The 21,514-nt window shown below is 35.4% G+C and overlaps 1 protein-coding gene across 1 annotated transcript; it reads right to left on the minus strand.

The window, feature by feature from the left end:
- Positions 1-847: 847 nt before the first annotated feature.
- Positions 848-21,119, minus strand: YIPF7 (Yip1 domain family member 7; the record flags this gene model as incomplete). The annotated part of the gene is made up of 5 exons (XM_079920526.1): positions 848-1,113; positions 3,655-3,836; positions 8,247-8,392; positions 15,068-15,228; positions 21,004-21,119. 5 exons carry the CDS (start codon positions 21,117-21,119, stop codon positions 951-953), a joined length of 768 nt encoding a protein of 255 aa, XP_079776652.1. The 3' UTR covers positions 848-950.
- Between the last annotated feature and the right edge of the window lie 395 nt (positions 21,120-21,514).

Raw genomic sequence — 21,514 nt, forward strand, 5'->3', positions numbered from 1 at the left:
TATAAAGATGCATGTAGGTTGATATATCTGGTGATGGGAAGACATACTTTTTTTCTAGATGTTTCTTTCTTTCAATAAAGTAAGAAAGGTCATCAACTAACAGTATGAGAGGAGTATTGGAGATTTGAGCAGTGAAGAAATGATGTGAAACAATCAACTCAGAAAGTGCGAAAGTGAATTTATCAATAGTAGGGTAATGTAATAGGACTCAAAAGGTTGTACTGAGCAGCCATTTAAGATGTAGTCATATAATAAAATAGAAACAAGTGACATTTCCTCCAGTCACATTCATCTATTCAGGGAGCAAAATGGCAAGGGTACTGAGGATATACATATTCAAGGGAGAAATTATAGTAATGAACCATGGCATCTAAACCAAGTAAGAAGGAAGTTAGGGCTTGAAAAAGTGGTGAGTGAATGCATTGTGCAAATGGGACCTAACAATAGTTGTGAAAGTAAATGAATGGAAAGGCAGGAGATTCTTTGACTCTCAGGTGAATCAAACCCTAAATAACACCTCCCCTGAAATTCTCCAAAGGTCCTGGACAGTGTGACTTAAACAACTTGTACACAGCTTGAACTGTCATGAAGATTTCTCAAAAGGCTCACTGTAGATTTCCTCTACCCAGTCAGCATATGATTTTATTTACTTACAATTTCTCAGAAATACATCCATTAAGAAAAGCAGGGTCCATCCGTACAACAACTGTATCCCTTTTTATTTTAAAGTATTTTAAATTGTTTTAATGCACCAACCAATAAGCAAATCATCATTAAAACCAAACAGCCTATTAGAGCCCCATCCTTAAGTGCTGTTTTGTCTCTCTGCTTATTATTCTCTCAACAGCGATAAAACAGAAATCATATGACCAAATGTGAATGCCAATACATTTCCAGGATAATCTGAGCGACAAACAAATAGAATCCTGTAATGCCATCTCAAATAATCTTCAGAAAACTGTTAGGAGGGCAAAAAGCCCATAAAGTAAGGCACAAGGGTAAGCAATGAGAAGCTGCTGTCCTTCCATGGCCAAGGCTGAAGTGAAAATTTTGGAGGCTGAGAGACTACACCAGCCAATGATGACCAGTGCCAACACAGTTCCAAAGGTGCCCCTAGAGCAAAGACAAAGGAGATGGTTATCTTACACCAGGAGAAAAAGAGGTTATTGAATCACAGCTGCCTCTGAAATGTCCTTGGTACAATATTTATAACCACTTTCTCAATTTGTAAAAGGAGGATGAGGAACCACAGGAACTCAAAGGCCTCAGCTATTTAGAAAATTTTTGAATCAAGTTCACCATTAGAAGCTAAATATTTTATAGGGTGGTAAAAACTCAGATTATTGGAAACAGAAGAATTGACCTGCTGTCACTCTCATGAGTCAACATTCAAATCCCAACTTCCGAAATTCTTTTATATAAGCTATGTTTAGAGACTTCTTTTATAGCTACAGATTTCTTTTCCCCACTTTCTTCCTAAATTTACCCCCAGTATGAGCAGAAAAATGACTGGACTCGCATTCCAGTGGGGTTCCTACTCCCCAGCGCTCCCAGGTCCATGTCCTGGGTTTTTGTCTAGGACAGCAAAGCCTGACACAGCTCAGGGAGGGAACAGATGCAGCAGTAAGGCACAGATGTGTGTGGCCTCCCACCTCATTGCTGAAGATCACTTTGGCAAATAAACGTGTGGATTTTTATAATATCAAAATGGATTTGTTCAAATTGGTATCTTCAAAAAGTAACTGTGGAGACAATTGGTTCTTTAGGAAGAAATGGGAGTGAAGTGACTTAAAAAAATTGCAAAGTGAAATGGTCATTAGGTCAAGTGCTGCTAAGTACCAGCATATTGTTCTAGCCACTGTCAAACTATACTGCCTCACTTGATCCTGGCTGAATCTGAAATTGAGAATTGTGTTTATTATTTGTGAGAATGACAGAAATACCTACTTTTAATAATTGAACCAAAGCAAAACAAGTGAAAAAGTGTACAATATAGCTTATGATGCCTTAGATTATGAACAAACCAAAAATATTTTAAAACACTCTAGTAAATATTACATTTGTAGGTTTAGTTAATATCTATTAGAAATAAAATTTAGAGTGATTCAATTTACAGGTTTTGGTGAACAAAAATGTGAGATTATATATAATTCATTTGAATGTTATAGTAATATGCCCAAAAAGGCAATTTCAGTTTAATGGTCTTAGAGATCAGATAGCTTATTCCCCATTAATATAATTTAAAGGATTTCTAATTCATCCTTTACATTTCAGAATGAAAATCTAATGAAAAATGTCCAAACCTCTGATGAGTCTCAAAATTCAAGAGTTGTAGTTTTTATTTTCTTTCCCTAATAATCTGGAGTCATTTAAGATACCCCAAAGCTAAACTTTGATGGAAATAATGTCTAAAACCTAGAATTTTTAAATGGTTGATCATTATAGTATTCTTTGGCAAAAGCATCTGACAAAATGGAAGTTGTAAAACTGAACTCTGTAGTAACTTGTCAAACATCTGTACCAAACAACATAGCAAACAGAACAGCTTGCTAAGGAACATGATATACAAAAAGTGGAATTTTTCCATGGAGAAGACTCAATAAATACACCTTTAACTCACATTGTACTTATACATTCAAAGTTTCCATTTTCTGTTGTATTCCTCTCTTTTACGTGTTAAGCACTCGCTGGTAAAGTAAGAGTTTGCTCTGTTATTCTCAAGACTATTACTTTCAAAATGAAACCATATTAAAACAAAAAAAGCATTTCCATCTATGTCATTCTCAATAACGTTATGAAGAAAATATCTGAGATTATATCTAAACAAAAATATTAAAGTCTTTCTAAAATGTTTATCTGGCATTGGCAAAATTCTGTATGTAATATCCTATCCAGTATAGTGTTGATAACCTAAAACTTGGATCATCCAAGAAAAAGAAATGTGAATTGTGTCTCCTTTGGATGTGGAAGAATGAGCACTGATGGCAAATGTTTATTTCTAATTGGATTTGGAGCATGGCAGGTGACAAAGGACTATGTAATTACTTACTCTTCCCAACCAAAGTGGTAGTGATATGCACTGCCCGACAGAAGCATATCTACTGAATCCCCATTAATATTTTTGAATTGCAAATACTATCTGCCCAGGAAGTAAAAAAGAAAAAAAAATATTGACTGAGCATATATGCTATAAAGTTCTTTAGCAGTAATATCCTCATTAGGCTTCCTGGGAATTCTGCACTGCAAGGAGTCCAGCTGAGAAAGAATACTTGTTTCCTGCCTAGAAGGCAGAGTGTTTGGGAGCTGAAGCAATTTGTCAGTGTGCACCAGGCACTTACTCTTCTTAATTCAAACAAGTGAATTTTCTGTTGTTGGTTATATTACCCATGACAATAGTTCATACTGAAGGATGTGACAACTTACAAAGTGCCAATTTTAAAGATAACTTCGTTTAATTTATTTTTTAAATCATCGAAAGGAACAGCACCTGAGCCAAAACCGACCTACTTTCCTGAATCTGTATGTAGTTTTTAATAGCCAGTTTCCCCAATCCCACTACTAACATGATCAGAAAGAGGCTAACTGTTGTACTGGTGTGGCAAACCCTAGCGATGATTGTGCAGGTGGGGTCAATTAGCACACACAGACGCTTACTGCAGTGAAAAGAAGATGGCACAGCTGGACAGGATGACCATGGGTATCAGGCAGTAACCCAGAACACTCGCCACGCAGCCACAGGACACCCCTGAAGAGCTCATCAAGTTTAGTAAGGCGTGAATCCCTAAGCAGCCAATGGCACTCGTGCCATACACGTAACCAAACTGGACTTTTCCTGCCTGAAACAACGGGAAGAAAACGGTTTGAACATAGAACAAACATCAAGAAGAAATCAGATTGTCAACAAAGCAGAGAGTATTTTCGAATCAATCAGCTCAATGCTGCTCATGTCTTTGTAGTATAAGTCTCGAGACTGGGAGTTCTGGAAAAAATACTGCCTGTTATACGGATTCAGGTCATGAAAACAAACACCACCACCCCCCCTCCTTGAACTATACGTGAGATGGCACAAGCGTGCTTATATTTCCAGATTTATATTTTTTATCATAGATTGCCTATTGGGGTACTAGGCATAGGTAAGGATATATTTTTCTCCCCGTATCTGTTGAACAATTAAATGGATGAATAAGTTAATGAAAACATTCCAATTTAGTCTTGGAGATTTACAAAACATATTAGTAATATTAGCAAACATCTGTCAGATTTACTATGTTCGGTCCTATTCTAAAGATTTCACATATATTAATTTATTTAATCCACACAACATAATTAGTTGGTACCATTGTTGTACCCATTATACACATGAGGAAACTGAGGTGCAGAGAGGTTAAGGAACTTGCCCAAGGTAAAATAATGGTAAGCAGTGGAGCTCAGTTTTGAATCCAGGCAGTCCAGCTCTAAAATTTAGGTCTTTAACACCTGCAGGAGCTCTAACAAGTCGTAAACAAGGGGACTTATTTAACCTTATTTAAGCCAGTATACCCCAAACTTATCTGACCCCAGAATCCTTTGTTTTCATAATGCCTATTACCAGCTTAACTGAACAGACTTTATGAAAAACTGATTTATATAAACCAAATCACAAAAGACGTATTGTTAAAGGAAGTCAGTAGTGTTCAGGATAGACCACTGACCTGAGGATTCATCAAAATAGCCATCACCCACAGAGCACGAGAGACTTGTTCCTGAGCCAGCACCGTTAAACTCATCCAGGGAAAGTCACAATCTACTACTGATTCAACCCAGGATATTTTAATGTTTGCTACCCGAGGGTGCCAAAGCTCCAGTAAAGAATGCATGTCATTTTTATATATATACATTAAGCTGGTTAGAAATTCTAGATAAAGATTGAGGAGGCTGACTCCAGTTTTCATGGGAATTATTTGAAAACAACAAAGGATCTGGTAAGTTGATTCAGGGAGAGAGCTTTTTAGCTGTCCTTTTTTCTGCTCCATAGCTGTCCTTATGTCTTACAGAATAAAGAGATATTTATTTTGTAATTAATTAATGGAGAATATCATGACCGTTTTAATGTTTAAAATTGTCCGGCTATTTTGAAGTTTTCTTCCTCTGCAGTTGGGGAAGTTGATCACTACAAAGTTCTTTCACAAAATGTCCCTGGGCTATGCTGCAGAATTCTTTGCTGCATTAGTCATAATAAGTCCTCCTGGCTATTTTGTGAAATAATGCCAATAATGCTAATGGGCATGCTAAAAGAAACACATCAGTTATGTACTGCTCTATTGGGTGAGTTTGCTCCACTTGGAAAATAGTGACAATTTCAAATCACTTTCATGTATTAGAGAAACATTCTACTTAATATTTTAATTGGGTGGGATAATTCTGAGGTAGGAATAGTTGTAATGGTGAAACACAACTTCCCTGTACCCAAAGGACACATAGCTGGTCCATGACCCTAACCAGTTTTGTGCATGGGGTAAACAGAGGGTGGATAAAACTAATTTGGTAGTAAAATTGTCCTTTTCCATATCAGTTACTGACCTCTCTCCTTATCTCTTACTCTTGTTAGTTTATCTAATTTGAGGTACAATTCCATCTGGCAGGGCCAGTCCCATTTTTTAAGTTGTTTCAAATTCTAACAAGGACTTGTAATTGAAATGGAAAATAAATGTTCGATTTCTTTTTAAATTCAAAAATTTTTAGGTCAGCCTTGTACCACCCTTATTACTACATCTTTACTTGAAATACTTCTTATTCTTCTGATTATGCTTTTATATTGGCTGTGCATGTTCCTTTTCCAGATCACACTCTTAGCTCTACTAGAAAAATTAAATGGAGCCATAGCTTTAAAACACTTGTGTTCATGGTTTGGGGGGTGAAAATAATTTTAAGAGGAAGAATAAGTAAAGTTAAATTTGTGTTGAGTGTTTGAAGCAGTTCTTTTTAGTTTGCTTCCTTCAACATGAAGAAAGTCCACTGAAAGGTGTTGTGCCTTATATAATTATAAATCATAAAAATGATGAGTATGTGACTATGAATCTTACGCCTCCAGAGATAATGAACAGATTTGAATATTGTTTCTGGATTTAGTTTTGCTTTCTCTAGTACAATGCATATACCAGCCCATAAAATCATCCTTTACATTTTAATTTTAGATATCCAGGGCAGGGTTAACAGCCTCAAATGGACTCTGAGTTAAATTTGGCTTTATTAATATCCAGTGGAGTTTTTCGGTCCTTATTGTTCTACATGTATCAGAATCAGTTCTGAAGTGACCACATCTAATGGTAAAGGTGAAGTGAAAATATTTGCCTAAAAAGTTTGAGAAAATACGCACTTTTACACATTCCCTAAAATTTCACAACTGAAACGAACCTTAAGAACCACTTATATAAACCTCCTTTTTGATCTTCAAAATGAAAAAAATGAAGGCCAAGAAATAGGAAAACAAAAAACAAGGTTCAGGATCACACCTGGAGGCAAAGTTAGGGGCAGATCCAATTTTTTCCACTTTCAGTTGAGTTCTTTGCCTGTATTACTTTGCACTTAAAACAAAAGAGAGGATATTTAAATAATTCCAACTAACATTATGTACCCAAAAATGATCTTAATGGGATTAATGCTTTCCTTTAAGAGGTGGTAATAGTAATATTTTCTACAGAAAAACAAACAGCTGTTATATTACAAATTACCTGAAAAAGAAAGATGAGTTAATATATTAAATTGATTGTTTCTGACAATTTGATTAATTGACATGGTCTTACTTAGCAGCTTAATCTAAGATTATCAAATTACTATGACAAAGACAGAAGGGACGTTAGAGACTAAATTAAAACTCTGGTTGATATAGTGCTAGATTATTTGAGTATTTGCATTTGCTGTAGTTCAAAGGAAGAAATAAGATGCTATAACTAAGTACTATTGCATTGGGTAAATATGATGTGATTATTGACCACACTACAATGCAGAAATTAGATTTCTATCAGAATTTCGATTAGTATTATGTAATTAATAATGAAAAGTGAAGACTCATTTAGTTGCAAATACATTTTACAGCTAGTTTTGAGAAGTATAGCTGCATTAGGGAAGTGGATAGCTGTAAGAAAGGAAAGTGAAATGAGTAGTTATTTTAAGGACTTTTCTTAGAATCTTTAATTTCCTATATTACCTCTCTTGCCAAATTTATCTCTTTGTGCCCTAATGAAACTGTACTTGTCAGACTGGCTTGACCATCTTTTTCATCCTCTGTTTTTAATGTATTGTCATTACCTCCTTAATACAAAATCATAGACCTTTCTCATTTCTTCTTTTTCTTCCCTTTTTTGGGTGGAGAAATCATTTTTCTAAACTATAAGCTAGAATACCTTCTAAACTTAACCTAGGTGGAAATATGTTTTTCTTTTCTGATGACTCTGAATATCATTACTCCCAGATTTAAAGAACGACAGAGGCCCATACACAAGACAAATAGAGATGTCAGGGGAAAAATTGCCTTCATAAAAAAGAGAAAACTAAAATGATAGGGGAAATATACAGGTTGAATAAACAAATCACTGCTTATCGTTGCAAGTCAATTTATTCATAATAGCCTAACCAGAAACAAGGAGACTCATCTCATACCTAACAGAATATTTGAAATAGTCTAGAGATAGATACACCCCAGCAATGAAAATGATGAGTAAATAGAGGGGATTTGTCCAGTGTCACAACAGAAATCTCACAGAAAACAAGAAATAAAATTTCAGCCCTCTGTTTCCCAAATCCATGTGTTCCTCCAACTTTTTCAGATCGACAGTCTTTTCTAAACAACAAAAAAGACTTAAATTACAAGCAAATCATTTATATGATTTCCTGCTTTGTTGAAAATCTGTCTTGGTGATTTGATTTTTGAAATTCTATTTAAATTTACATTTTTTATCTGTTGTAATACATGATGGCAGTTTCTCTGTGTCATTATGGTTCTATTAAATATGTCTCTCTCACCAAAAAAAAATGTAGTTATGAATCAAACAATTTTCACTTCATAAAGTGCTATACTTTCTTCCGTATTTACAAAGACCTCTTCAAAAATGACATTTGAAAGGACGTGCCTTAAAATCTGGTACTTGGCTGTGGTGTATGCAGAAGTATAAATATAATGCTGTAAACATGAAACTTAGATAAACCAATATTAGCTTAAAAAAAGGAAAAAAAAAAAAGAATATGTAATGCTTGCTGCCGTCCATTACCAGAAGTAGGGAAGCTCCTAGGACCCCACAAAACAGGATGGGCCCAGTGAGGTCTGTTTCATTCATAAGGCTGCCATCTGCTGGCTTCAGTGGGTTTAACACTGTCAATGTTTTTTGCCGTATGTGATCAAAATTAATTCCAAGTTCTATAAAGAAGAAGGGGGAGGAGATAATATAAATATAGAAAAATAAACATGAGTAATATTCTTTAATTAAAGTTAACAAATATTATTAATTTACTTAGCACTTTAATCTGATTGTTATACCTTCATAGTTTAAAGTTCTACGTAATATATAGCAACCTTGAAACAAAAAAAAAAGACTTTTTATTCCCACACAATGAGCTGAAAGATATATTTTAGAGAAATAATTCCATCAAGGAAAAATTTCCCTGCCTTCTGCAGCAAATAGAAGCTTAAAATGCAGCCAAAAATGAGGAAATGGACATTATACAGTAAAAACAAAATATAATGGTAGCTAACAAATGAAAAGTCCCATCTTAATGCCCATTGAGATATTTCTTTTTCCTGCATTTTCTATTGCTTACACTTCTGAAACTTGTCCTACCAAACATGCATAATTTTCAATTAGCAGTATTATCTAATCTAAAGACACTTAGCCTAGGTCTGGGATTTTACTTATACTCCGCCTGATGAGAAGAGCAATACCATGCTAACTGCCTGAAACTCCACAGAAGAGAAAAGGCAATGGCTCATTCAGCAAGTAAAAGCAATCATGGCGTGCATACATATTTTAATAAGGTCAGTGCTGTGTGTTGTTGAGTCTGTGTATTCAGAGATTAAATTCTTGAGACAATTAACCTTTCCCTTTTATGAATGGTGATGCTAGAATAAAATATCCAAAAGCAGTGGGCTCAGTGTCCATGAGTCTACACTCAATTAGTAATTTCTAATTATTTCTCCAATGCCTTGTTTTTCAAAGAATTCTGACTGTCCCTTTACAGACCCCGCTGCTAGATTCTGCTCCTCTTATATCTTTTTCATTAAAAAAAAACAAAAAAAAACAGCCATTTGACATCCACTGAATATAGAAATAAATGCCAACATCACACCAGTTACTTTCCTCACCACTCCTATAAAGCTAAACTTTAAGATGCATCTGGAGTAGAAAAAAAAGGACATTCATAAAGGAGAATATAACGTCACCACTTAGGAACCAGTAATCAAGCTGGTTACCCTCCTTCTCTCATTTTAAATTTGAATATGGGTGAGGTGGAGGTTAGGAAAAACTGGAGCTAAACTACTAGAAAGTACATACATTTGAGCTAAAAAGAGTGGAATTCTTTTTAACTGAATATTTTTACTGAATTTTGCTGTAAGCCTTACAAGATTTACATGTGTTGGTCTTACTGACATGCATTGAGGCTGGTACTGTTATTTTATTCCTACTTTGTGCATCAGATGGCTGAGGTTTGGAGTGATGAACTTTTCCAAAGTCACAGAGCCAGTAATAGAAAACTAAATAAATAAAATAGTCCAATTAAAAAATGGACAGAAGAACTGAACAGAAATTTTTCCAAAGAAGACATACAAATGGCCAACAGGTACATGAAAATGTGCTCAACACCATTAATCATCAGGGAAATGCAAATCAGAACCACAATATCATCTCACACCTGTTAGAATGGCTAACATCAAAAAGACAAGAAATTAAGTGTTGGCAAGGATGTGGAGAAAAGGGAACATTTGTGCACTCTTCGTGGGAATGTTTATTGGTGCAGCCAGTATGGAGAACAGTATGGGGGTTCCTCAAAATGTTTTTTAAAAATAGAACTACTGGGCTTTCCTGGTGGCGCAGTGGTTGAGAGTCTGCCTGCCGATGCAGGGGACACGGTTTCGTGCCCCGGTCCGGGAAGATCCCACATGCTGAGGAGCGGCTGGGTCCGTGAGCCATGGCCTCTGAGCCTGCGCGTCCGGAGCCTGTGCTCCGCAGCGGGAGAAGCCACAACAGTGAGAGGCCCGCGTACCGCAAAAAAAAAAAAAAAAAAAGTAAATAAAAAATAAAACTACTGTATGATCCAGCCAGGCCACTTCTGGGAATATATCTGAAGGAAACAAAAACAGGATATCAAAGAGATATCTGCACCCCCGTGCTGAAAGCAGCAACTGCCAAGACATGGAAACCACCAAAGTGTACACTGCTGGATGAATGTGTAAAAAAGTTGTGGTATACATATATATATATATATATATATATATACATATACATTGGAATACTATTCAGTCATAAAAAAGCAAGGAAATCCTGTCATTTGTGACAACATGAATGGCCCTTGAGAGCATTTTTCTAAGTGAAATAAGCCAGACAGAGAAAGTCAAATACTGCATGGTATCACTTGTATGTGGAGTCTAAAAAAATTTTAAGTCAAACTCATAGAGTTGGAGCCGAAAAGTGGTTGCCAGGGGCTAGGGATAGGGTACAAAACAAGAGGGTACAAAAGAAAAAGAGAACCCATGCTTTTAATCATATAGCTGTTGTTGAGTCAACATGCATCTAATCTCATAAGGTTTGTAGTTTTTTGAAGTGAGCCCAGTTCTCCCATGTGAAGGATTGTCTCCCTAAATCATTGGTACCTGCCATTCAACTTCCCTTCCCGGAATTTAGTAACGCTCTTTGGTCAGAGACAGGGTATAATTCAACTTCTTTTATAGTTGTGTATACCACCTAAACACCTTGCAAAGCTGACATTCTACACACAGAATACTAGATGAACTTTCAATGATCGCCATGACATACAGGGACCTTGCTCTAACAGGAGCCTAGACATTTTTAGAAGGTCAGCCAGACATTGCCCGAACTAGGATAGAAAGTGTATCTTTCACTCTTTTCACATCCAGGTTGACAATTGATAGCCAACCCAAGCTTGAAAAGAAAGAATTTGAATTTAATTTGAATTAAATAAATAGTGAGCAAATCATTTACATTTCAACTTCCCTTTTTAGTTTCACAGTGTATTTATATATTTCTTAATGAACATACACTTTGGAGTATATGAGTAGTTCACCAACTTAAAATAGGTTAGAATGTCCGATGCGATTTTTAAAATAGCAGAAGATTTTAAAAATTGAGAAATACTATAGTTTAAATGAATTTCACCTGAGGCTTATGTTGTCTTCAAACTTTATTTTCAATTTATATATTTACGTTAACAATATGTTTTCAGTATTCACCACAATAAAGTGGCCTTTAATTCAAAATGCCTTTCTCCTCTAAAAGCATAATCATTATTCCTGAAGAAACCCAGATGAAAATGCTTTATGAGACATTATTACTGATATCAGCCATTTATTTGATGGCATAATTAACTTTTGCATGTTTCAACATGGAGTCATGAAACAATGAATGAACATAGGACCTACTAAATATTTTCATAAGAAAAAATATTTTGTGTGTTTTTTACCAAAATACATCTCCATAATATTTTGTTTTCAAATTTATTATAAGGTATGCAAATGAGATACCTATTTATCAATTGTAGATACCCTAATATAACAACTTATTTTACAAGATAAAAAAAGATGAAACTGCTGTGAAATTTGAATGCAAAATTTATTGTTTTGCTGTCATCTAGTGGTAGTAAAGTATACAATATATATGTTATAAAAATGAATTAATATCTTTGTTTACTATGCAAATTGTGGCACTGGCCTTTCAAATGTAAACATCAGGCTATGCTACAAATGTAAATATCACAGTAATTTTTCTAGTCTGACAGATTTGAATTGACTATTATTCTTCAAGTTGCATTTGTTAACATTGATTATACATGATCAAATAGCAACGGTTATTATTCTTACATAAAACGAAACAAGTCTTTTAGACAACTAAGTGTTTAAGGAATAAATGAGTGCACTTTCAAATAACATGTTTTTGTGCAAGGGATGTTAATTATTATAACTTCATAATTTTATAGGTTGTTTTGGTGTACGCTCAATAAAAACTAGCAAATGTCTTTTATCATCTTATCCTAGAAATCCTGCCTATGGTCTTTTTATATCTTTTAGACAGATGAGGGTTGAGGCTTTCACAAAGTCACCCAGCCTGAAGAACATATTGGATCAGAGTCTAGAAATTTCATAGACTCAAAATGCAAAATTATATCAGATACTCTCTCTTCTAATGTACAATATATTTGGTGGAGATAATCACAAAGAGAAAACAAAACAATCTAGGAATTTCTCTGAGATGTAGTAGGAGGGGAAATTTAGTATATTTCCTATTTGAAATTTAAGAAGACATCATGGGAGAATGTATTTGAGTTTAGAATATTAGAATGGAGGCATCTGAGACAAGTAAAAAAAATTATTTTCAGTAAATGTTACAGGAAAAATTGATTAATCATTAAAGAAAAAAAACAAAGTTAAATTCTACTTCATGTACTAACCTAAAACAATTTTCAATGAATCAAAAATTTAAGTGAAAAACAAAAAGATAATTTAAAAATTTAAGAATCTACAAGAGGATATAAGCAGTATCTAGAGCTGGAGAAATATATTCTAAACAAAAGAGCAATTGGAAAGAAAAGTTACCAAGAAAAATATTGTGGAGTTAAAAACATAAACATGATTAATAAAATGACTATATGCCCTAATATCCCACAAACAAATTAGATGGCAAACACAACCTAGGAAAAAAAAGCTTGAAATACATATTCCAGACAATAATTAATATCTTTACCATATAAATATCTCTATAAATAAAAAAGGAAAGGAAAAATCTTAAGATTCCAATAGGAAATCTGGCAAAGAACTTGAAAAACAGAAAGAAGTAAAAACATGTAAAACAATAAACATACAAAAAAAACATATAAAACAGTCAATAAACATATGAAAAAAATGTCTAACTTTTCTAGTAACCAAGAAATAAAAAGTATTCTTTTTTGCCTTTTTGCCTATCAACTTAACAAAGACATTTCATATTCTACCATGGAGGTCTGTTGGCTCATTATTTTTCTAGATGAGCCTGACAGTATAAATGACTTTTGACCCAGTAATCCCAATGTTATAGTTCCATCCTAAGGACAGATTCTGTACAGGTCAAAGTTTTTACTATGATATTCACCAAAGCATTATTGATTATAAAGAATGACCTCTATGGTAGATTTAAAATATAGTACTTGTATATAGTAAAATATTATGAAGCCATTACATGTCATATTTTCAAATAACATTTAATGACTTTAAAGAATGCCTGTATAGAAATGCTTATGATATAAAGTAACTTTAAAAAATATAAAACTTTATGCCCATAGTATGATCCAACTTTTATTTTTAAGTATTTACCAATATATTCATAGTCAAAGAAATATAGTATTTCATTTTTTAGTGTATATATGTATATATTCATAGAAAAACAGAATAAAGGATGGAAGAAATTACATCAAATTATTAATGATATGTCTCAGAGACAAAATTTTTGGTGATTTTTAAATATTTTTATTCATATGTTTCTATATTTTCCAAATTTCTATTTTGAATATAGATTAATTTTATAATTAGTCAATTGATAGTTTTTTTTATGTAGAGATGTTGGTGGAGTCAAGGAAAATTCTTGATGAGAATGGCTTATAACTTTCAGGTGTTAGATATCAGATGCAGAGGCAAATTAGAATGAATTGGTTAAGCGTAATTGATCCAAAAACTTAACTGGCTTCTAAAGAGCCAACAAATCGATTATATAAATCTCTGTGCTTTTCTGAATGGTTTAAATCTTTCCTCCTTTCTTAATTTGAAGGCAAAGAGAGAAGAATGTTTTACTATCAGGGGGCTGGCTGTGTTCATAAGAAGCAAACAATGATCTTTTGATGTGAAATATTGGGAATTTTAGCCTATCCCTTTTCACTGGACTACATACAAAAGAGTTAGAGCAGTTAGCCTGTGAATATTTCTCCTTGGCTTCCAAATTTTTTTTTTTTTTTTCGGTACGCGGGCCTCTCACTGCTGTGGCCTCTCCCGTTGCGGAGCACAGGCTCCGGACGCGCAGACTCAGCGGCCATGGCTCACGGGCCCAGCCGCTCCGCGGCATGTGGGATCTTCCCAGACGGGGGCACAAATCCGTGTCCCCTGCATCGGCAGGCGAACTCTCAACCACGGCACCACCAGGGAAGCCCGTTGGCTTCCAAATATAAATCTCCTTGAACTTTAGTTTTCTAGCATCATGTTGATATTCCTTAAGAACAAAAGTGGCAGATATAAATTGACTGGATTAAAAAAAAAATCAATGGATGGAAGATGCCTGAAATCTTTGGGGGCCACTTTTAACTGCAAGGGTCCCTAGGTTTCCTTGCCACCAACAGTGCTATTTACTGGAATCATATTCCTTCCCACTTAGTCATATCTATCTGAGATGTGCAGGCTCACATGAGCCAGGAAGGGAAAAAAAACCTGTCTTTTCTCCATGACAACAAAAAAAGAGTACTGAGAAACTACCCACTTTGCTCCCAGGCAAACATAGCAGAAAATAGTAAGATATGCTTGTGGTTACTCTGATATAATCACTCTGCCAAAAGATGTCTTCACTGTTGTCTAGATATGGTCAGGGAGTCCACATTCAAGAAACAGTGAAGAAACATTTAAAAACTGCAAGACTAGCACAGCAATAGCTCGTATCTACTTCCAATTGTCCCCACACATACAGGAGACAAACAAAGGTTTAAGTGTGTTGGTCTGGCAGACTCTTGTTTATATGTGGAATAATCACATAAAACACTGTGTGCGGCATGCTGACAGCGCACATTAAGAGCTGATTATTGCTATTGTTCTTTGAGCTGTACACACATTAATAGCACTTCCTTAACTTATCTTCTAGTAAAGGAGGCTCTTCATCAAAACTGTCAATGTAAGAAGATGGTGAATAATAATCCTGGTTGGATGCTGGCTGAAAGAATTGTCCCGCATAACTGGATGACACGAGCGTCTCTGGTGGGACGAAGGCAGCCTGAGGCTGCTCACTGGCTTGTTGTCTAGAAAAAGGAAAATACTGATATTTACACATCTAAGAAAGGGCTATTATGACAAATCAAGGAAGGAAACTACAATTTTCCTTTTATGATTTCTCCTAGTTTTTATGACTATTTACCCATGAAAGAATTAACTTGCCTGACGTTTAAATTTAATCAAAAAAAGTGACTAGTTGTGAAAAAACTCTCTAGAAGAATGATCCATATTGACTAACATGTATTGATAATTTACAATGTGCTGGACACTCTCCTTCACATTTTCTCACGTAATTAAAATTCTGCAAGGTAAAAACCGTAGTTTTAATCCCATCTTACAGAAAAAGAAATACAGGTTCATGGAGACTGAATGACTTGCTTGGTAACACACGATAACATTCAGGTGCTGGACTGTGAACTGAAACTGTCTGAGCAGTGCCCTGATCCCTACACAATGCTGCTTTTTCACTGGTTTTCAGGGACGGTCACCAAACAGGACATTCCCTATAAATCTGTGGAGGCAGCAAGTAAAAAATCATAGTCATACTAAGTGAAGTCAGACAGACAGAGAAAGACAAATATCATATGCTATTGCTTATTTGTAGAATCTAAAAAAAAAAAGATACAAATGAACTTATTTACAAAACAGAAATAGACCCACAGACATAGAAAACAAACTTATGGTTACTAAAGGGGAAAGAGAGGGAGGGATAAATTAGGAGTTTGGAATTAACATATACACACTACTATGTTTAAAATAGATAATCAACAAGAACCTACTGTATAGCACAGGGAACTATACTCAATATCTTGTAGTAACCTATAATGGAAGAGAATGTAAAAGAAGAATATATATATATATATATATATATATAACTGAATCACTTTGCTGTACACCTGAAACTAACACAACATTGTAAATCAACTATATTTCAATAAAAAGTTTTAAAAATCAAAATTTTAATAGTAGTCAATTCATAGGGAAAAAAAAAAACACCTAAACTGACCGTTGTCCATCAAGGAGTAGACTTTTTAGCTCTGGCTATTCCCAGACAGTTATTGACAATCAAATTATCTTTGAGAACCTGACTTAAAAGTCTTCCATAGCTGACTTCACTGTCCGTCTTTTGAAATGTGCAGTTTAGTTTTGTTGAAACACCATATTACAATATTTCCTTGATTGTGCTTTTATTTGGTTTTTATTTCACCATTTGTGTGAGAAAGTTGGAAAACAATCTTAGTAAATAACTTCTTGCAGGAAGAGAAAGGAAGGAAGAAAAAAGGGCTCATCCATGAGGTTATTTGGTCATTTCAAATTGTTTTTACCGAAAGGAAAGGAAAGGGAAGGGAAGGGAAGGGAAGGGAAGGGAAGGGGAGGGGAGGGGAGGGAAAGGAACATAAAAAGTGGTCCTTGATTTCCTTGATTACAGAGCATCTTAATTAGCTCTTTGAGAAGGTAAATACTGAAACTTTGATGATTTCTGACTCAACACATTATTCCAAATTTCAACTGAATTAGACCAGAATAAACACTGGACTCTGGCTGCTAGGATTTAAATATTACCTTTGTTAACAGGCATCTCCTATTCCTGTAAAAATCATTTCAAACAACTGTGAAGTGAGTGCAAAAGCCTCCTTTAGAACGACTGGCAACATTCTTGGTCATTTTTCCCTTCTTTTGCTTTCCAACTCTATGTATTATATTTCTGCCTGTAATGCTAGTCCCATCGTAGGATGTATCCTGAACCAAGTAGAGTGCTTAGCAAACAGGACTCCTGGAGTCTGACTGCCTGGGTTCAAATCCCAATTTTATAATCTTAGGCAAATCATTTCACATTCTGTGCCTCAGTTTCCTCATCTGTAATATGAAGACAATAATAGAACTCATAAGGTTATGATGAATTAAATTAGCTGAAATAAATAAAGCACTTAGGTTAGCGTGGGGCACACAAAAAGTGATCAATAAGCATTAGCTAAGTATCTGCATGCTGTTCTCTTCCCGAGACTGACACTGAAGCATTCTAGACACCTTCCTCACACCCTGAAACAGCATCTTCTCTATTTGCAAATTGTTGTCTCCCAGTCTGCCACTTCCTCAGAGAAAACAACATTAATAGGAAGTCAAGAGTTTGTATTCCTTCTGTGCTGATCATCTCTAGCTTTTTCCCATTTTGGTTTCCCTGGAACACCCAGACTGACTTCGACAACATCCCACCCACCCTTTGTTTTCCTACCAGGAGAATCTCCACTACACCCATGCCTGGCTTGGCTTTCCGTCTCTAAGCCATGAAGCAATGGCCACACCTTGTCCATATACAACCCCTCTGAATGCTCACTAATTCTTCAACATTCCCCTTCTCACCACCTATACATGGGGTTATACAGTTCCAACCAGCCTGAAGAGGCTTGTCTTTACTTAGATGATATTGTGTTAAGATACGGCATGGCCTCCAGCTTGGGAAAAATATTTAACTGTTTCTGAGACAACAGGACTTAACATTCACCTTCCAATGTAAATACAGAAGATCACTGTTAGAAGACTCAGTTATACTTTTGGTGGTTTCAGAATTATGTCTGTTGCACAGAGTCAGTTTTCTGTCGCATCACATAATCAATAGGTACGTATTTTATTAGAGGCTTTGTTTTTCCAAAACTGTATGGACTTCCATCATGAGGGTCAATTGATGTTCCTTTCCTTTTTCAGTCTGATCCCTGGGGGAATGGGCTTGTATGACATTCCCAGATCCTGGCTCAGCCAGCGGGTACACATAATGATGTGCCATTAACTATGCTTGAAACACTAAAGGAATCGCAGGTCTAGAGACTCAGAAAAGCTGATAATTCAGTATCTATCTGTTCAAGTCCTGCTGAAACATTCAAAGGGAGTTTTCCAGTTGTTGTCACCTTTCTGCAGAAACAGCTATTTCTTACTCTAAATAATTGGAATAGATTTCCCATTTCAAAAGCTGGAAACTGCAGTGGGAAAATATAGCCTAGAAAACTGGCTGCAGTCATTGGAAATAATGCCTATCTGAATGACTGGATAGTTAAGTTGTTTTTTTAATGAGAAAACTCCATCTTGTTCATCCTAAACTAAGAAAACTTGGTTAAAAATATAAATATCTTCATTCATAAGAAGCACATTCAACCAGCTTTCAGATCACTACGCCATTCATTGAGCATAACAAGTGTTTTAAAATGAGCTCTCATACTGAGGAGGAGGGAATGGGGCAGGGGACAGGGAGAGAGAGACTGATTATAACTAGCTACTGGATTCCTATGTCTTTTGCCAGTATGATGAACATCTTATTCTGATTTGGGGTACATTTTAATTGAACTATTCACTGTATGAATAAAAGATCAAGTTTCTGGAGTTATTTGATGCACACTTGTAAATCACTGACCTGACTCCATGTTTTATGTACCTCATAAAAGTACCACAGCTAATATGCCCTTTTCTAATTCCTGAGACTTGCAGTGTGGGTTGGAATTTACCACATCCAAATCAGGACTTGGATTTAAATGCTAAGCATCTGAAGTAGGCCAGGCCATCAACCTAATGCAATATAATCATAACTTGCCCTCACTTGGTTATATTAATTTCCATCTCCTTGTCATCTTGATTTCTGGTCAACATTGATATGTGCAGTCAAATGGAGAAAGAAAATTGGGTGGGCTGGGGTGGGGGGAGAAGGCTGTGGTTTGAGTCCCTGCTTAAGGAGACAGCTTTGTCTCTCTTTTACTGGACTTTTCAGTTTCGTTTAGTCTGAAAATGTGGATTGCGGATGCTGCCCAGGTGCTTATTCCATCTGGAGAAGAGAAGGGAGAAAAGAAACAGCAGACCACTGGATCCCTTCAATAAAACAGGAGCACAGAGCTGAAAAATCCTATTAGATAGCTTTCATGTGGCTTATATATTTTGAGTTACCATCCTGTAATACCTTCATGCTCAAACTACTCCCTGGGCCATCATACACTTTTCTGTTTTTTCTCGACCTTCCAAACTGTAAATCATAAATGAAATAAAATTAACTTCTTTTTCTGTTGTTGGATTCAGCAATGATTGAGCCAATTCTAGACAGCTTTATCCTTTTCCCCCATTTTTCTTATAAATATTTTAAACACATTTAAGTTGCCTGGTGATAATATTCAGATAGATAGGTAGATAGAGGTATGGATTGCTTTTCATGTTAAGATGTTCTTATGGCAATTTGACTAATGCTAGACAACATAGACTAGGGGCATGAATGAGATAAAATTCCAGATATTTAATTTCTACAGTTTTAAAAACATTGGTTACCAATTCCTTTCCCTATCGCTTTAGAGCAGTGGTTCAGCACGAGTAGTAAGGATGTAGCTTGTGAAAACGGCACCTATCTGCTTGTGTCTGCAGGAGTCATCAGCCCATAAAAACAACATCCAAATTGTCTTGGGTGTAGTTGAAACGGAAGAGTTCCCACTGCCTGTTGTATTTATTCTGTTTTTTCCTCCTTATTCTGGAGTTTTCAAGGTACTTACCTGTGTTCGAAAAATAAACTTCAAGAATTAATAAATTTGAAGTATTTCTTATGTGGTTATTTGCCCTAAACTTGTTGGGATGGCACAGTAACCACACATCCCAGTTTGCCTAAGATGATCCCGTTTATTCTTATTGTACCAACATTGTTATTAATAGCACACATTTTACTGTCAAAAATGTCTTGATTTTACAATAAATTATATGCCCCTTAGTCTAATCCAACAACCTTGGACTAGTAGCCTAACCCCATTTTTTACGAGCTGTGTGACCTTGGAAAAATTCCTTAATTTCTCTGTCCCTTCTCACAGTTCACTAATGTAAAAGAACATCTAAAGAAGCAACTGTGTAACCAAATGCATGTTTAAGTGACTCGGCAATGGTGTCCATTGCTTCTGCAAACTATAGTTATATGAAAAAATAACATATATATTATAATGGTTTTACTTTAACACACACTTTCCTGCACGTTATCACAATTGTTCTTCGGACAATTCTCACGAAGCAGGTATTATTAACATCCTTATTTCTCAGTTTAACACACTCAGTTGAGGAAGTTGTCTTTCCCAATGTGACAAAAAACAAATACCAGAGCCAGATTGAACCAAATTCTTCTCATTCTAACTGCCCTATTTGGGGCACTAGTAGAGGGTAAATACTAAATTCTTAATCATTTTTTAATTTATTTTCAACTCAAGTTGAATTGTCAACTCAAATAACTAACACATTCTGAACTACATTTATCTCGATTTCAGTTAGGAATTGCCACACTGTATTATAATAGCGTATTTAATTGTCCCCCCTCCAACATAAATTTTTTAATTTTGTGAGGGAAAAGATTATAGATTTCTTCTTTATCTTTGGGTTTATAGTGCCTTTCTTAATTTCCGACACACATGCAGGCACTCAGTAAATGTTTATTAAGTTGAATAAAATCGGTTTCTTGAGCAATATCCTGGGAAATATCAGGTAAAAGGAAAATGTTTTCTGTTTGTTCAGGGCCTGTATTCATGCTCCCGGTTAAGTGATGTTTTGAAAAGAGGAGACAAGTCTTTCACCTGAGGCGACAAGTCTTTCACCTTGATCGCCTGAGGCGATCAAGGCCATTCATGGGAAACTGAATTCATTTCTCTGCCCTTTCCTAACATTTCTTCTTGGGCATTTTACTGAGATACAGCGGGGAGAGGTTTTGCTTCCCTCAAGGGAAACTCCCTACCTGAAACTCCCTGTCAAAATATTATGACTTCTTAAAATGAGAACATATTTTCTCAGTGTCAAGTACTTACTTTCTAGATCCATAAAGATTTCCATAGGCATTAGAATCATTATAACTCTGCTCCTGATTTTCAATGTTATAATTAGATTGGTAAAAGTCAGAGTCAAATTGTTCCAAGTTTGACATCCTGAAAAATAAGAGTGAAAAATGCAGAAGTTTAGGAGTCAATAAAGTTTCCCTTGAGGTATTTATGAGGATTAATAGATGCTGTGATTATGGCAGGATTCCTATTAGAGAACAAGGTAGTCTTTGAATGGGGGAAGGGTGTAGAAATGTATGCTAGAAAGTCATTTACAAAACCTATATCTTCAATTCACTTTTCTGAAGTTTTCACTCAGTAGGACTGTGACTTTGACTAAATTGACTTTAACTGATCTGAAAAAAAAACATTCTTCACCTAATACCTTATTCTCAGCAGTTTAAGAGAAAAAGTTTAAAAGTTGGTATACATCTAGAAAGTTTTCCCTTAAACAATGTTAGTTCCCCACTATAAGAATATATATAGAGAGAGATAGATATAC

This window comes from Stenella coeruleoalba (assembly GCF_951394435.1).
Source record: "Stenella coeruleoalba genome assembly, chromosome: 4".
In the NCBI taxonomy this organism is placed as follows: Eukaryota; Metazoa; Chordata; class Mammalia; order Artiodactyla; family Delphinidae; genus Stenella; species Stenella coeruleoalba.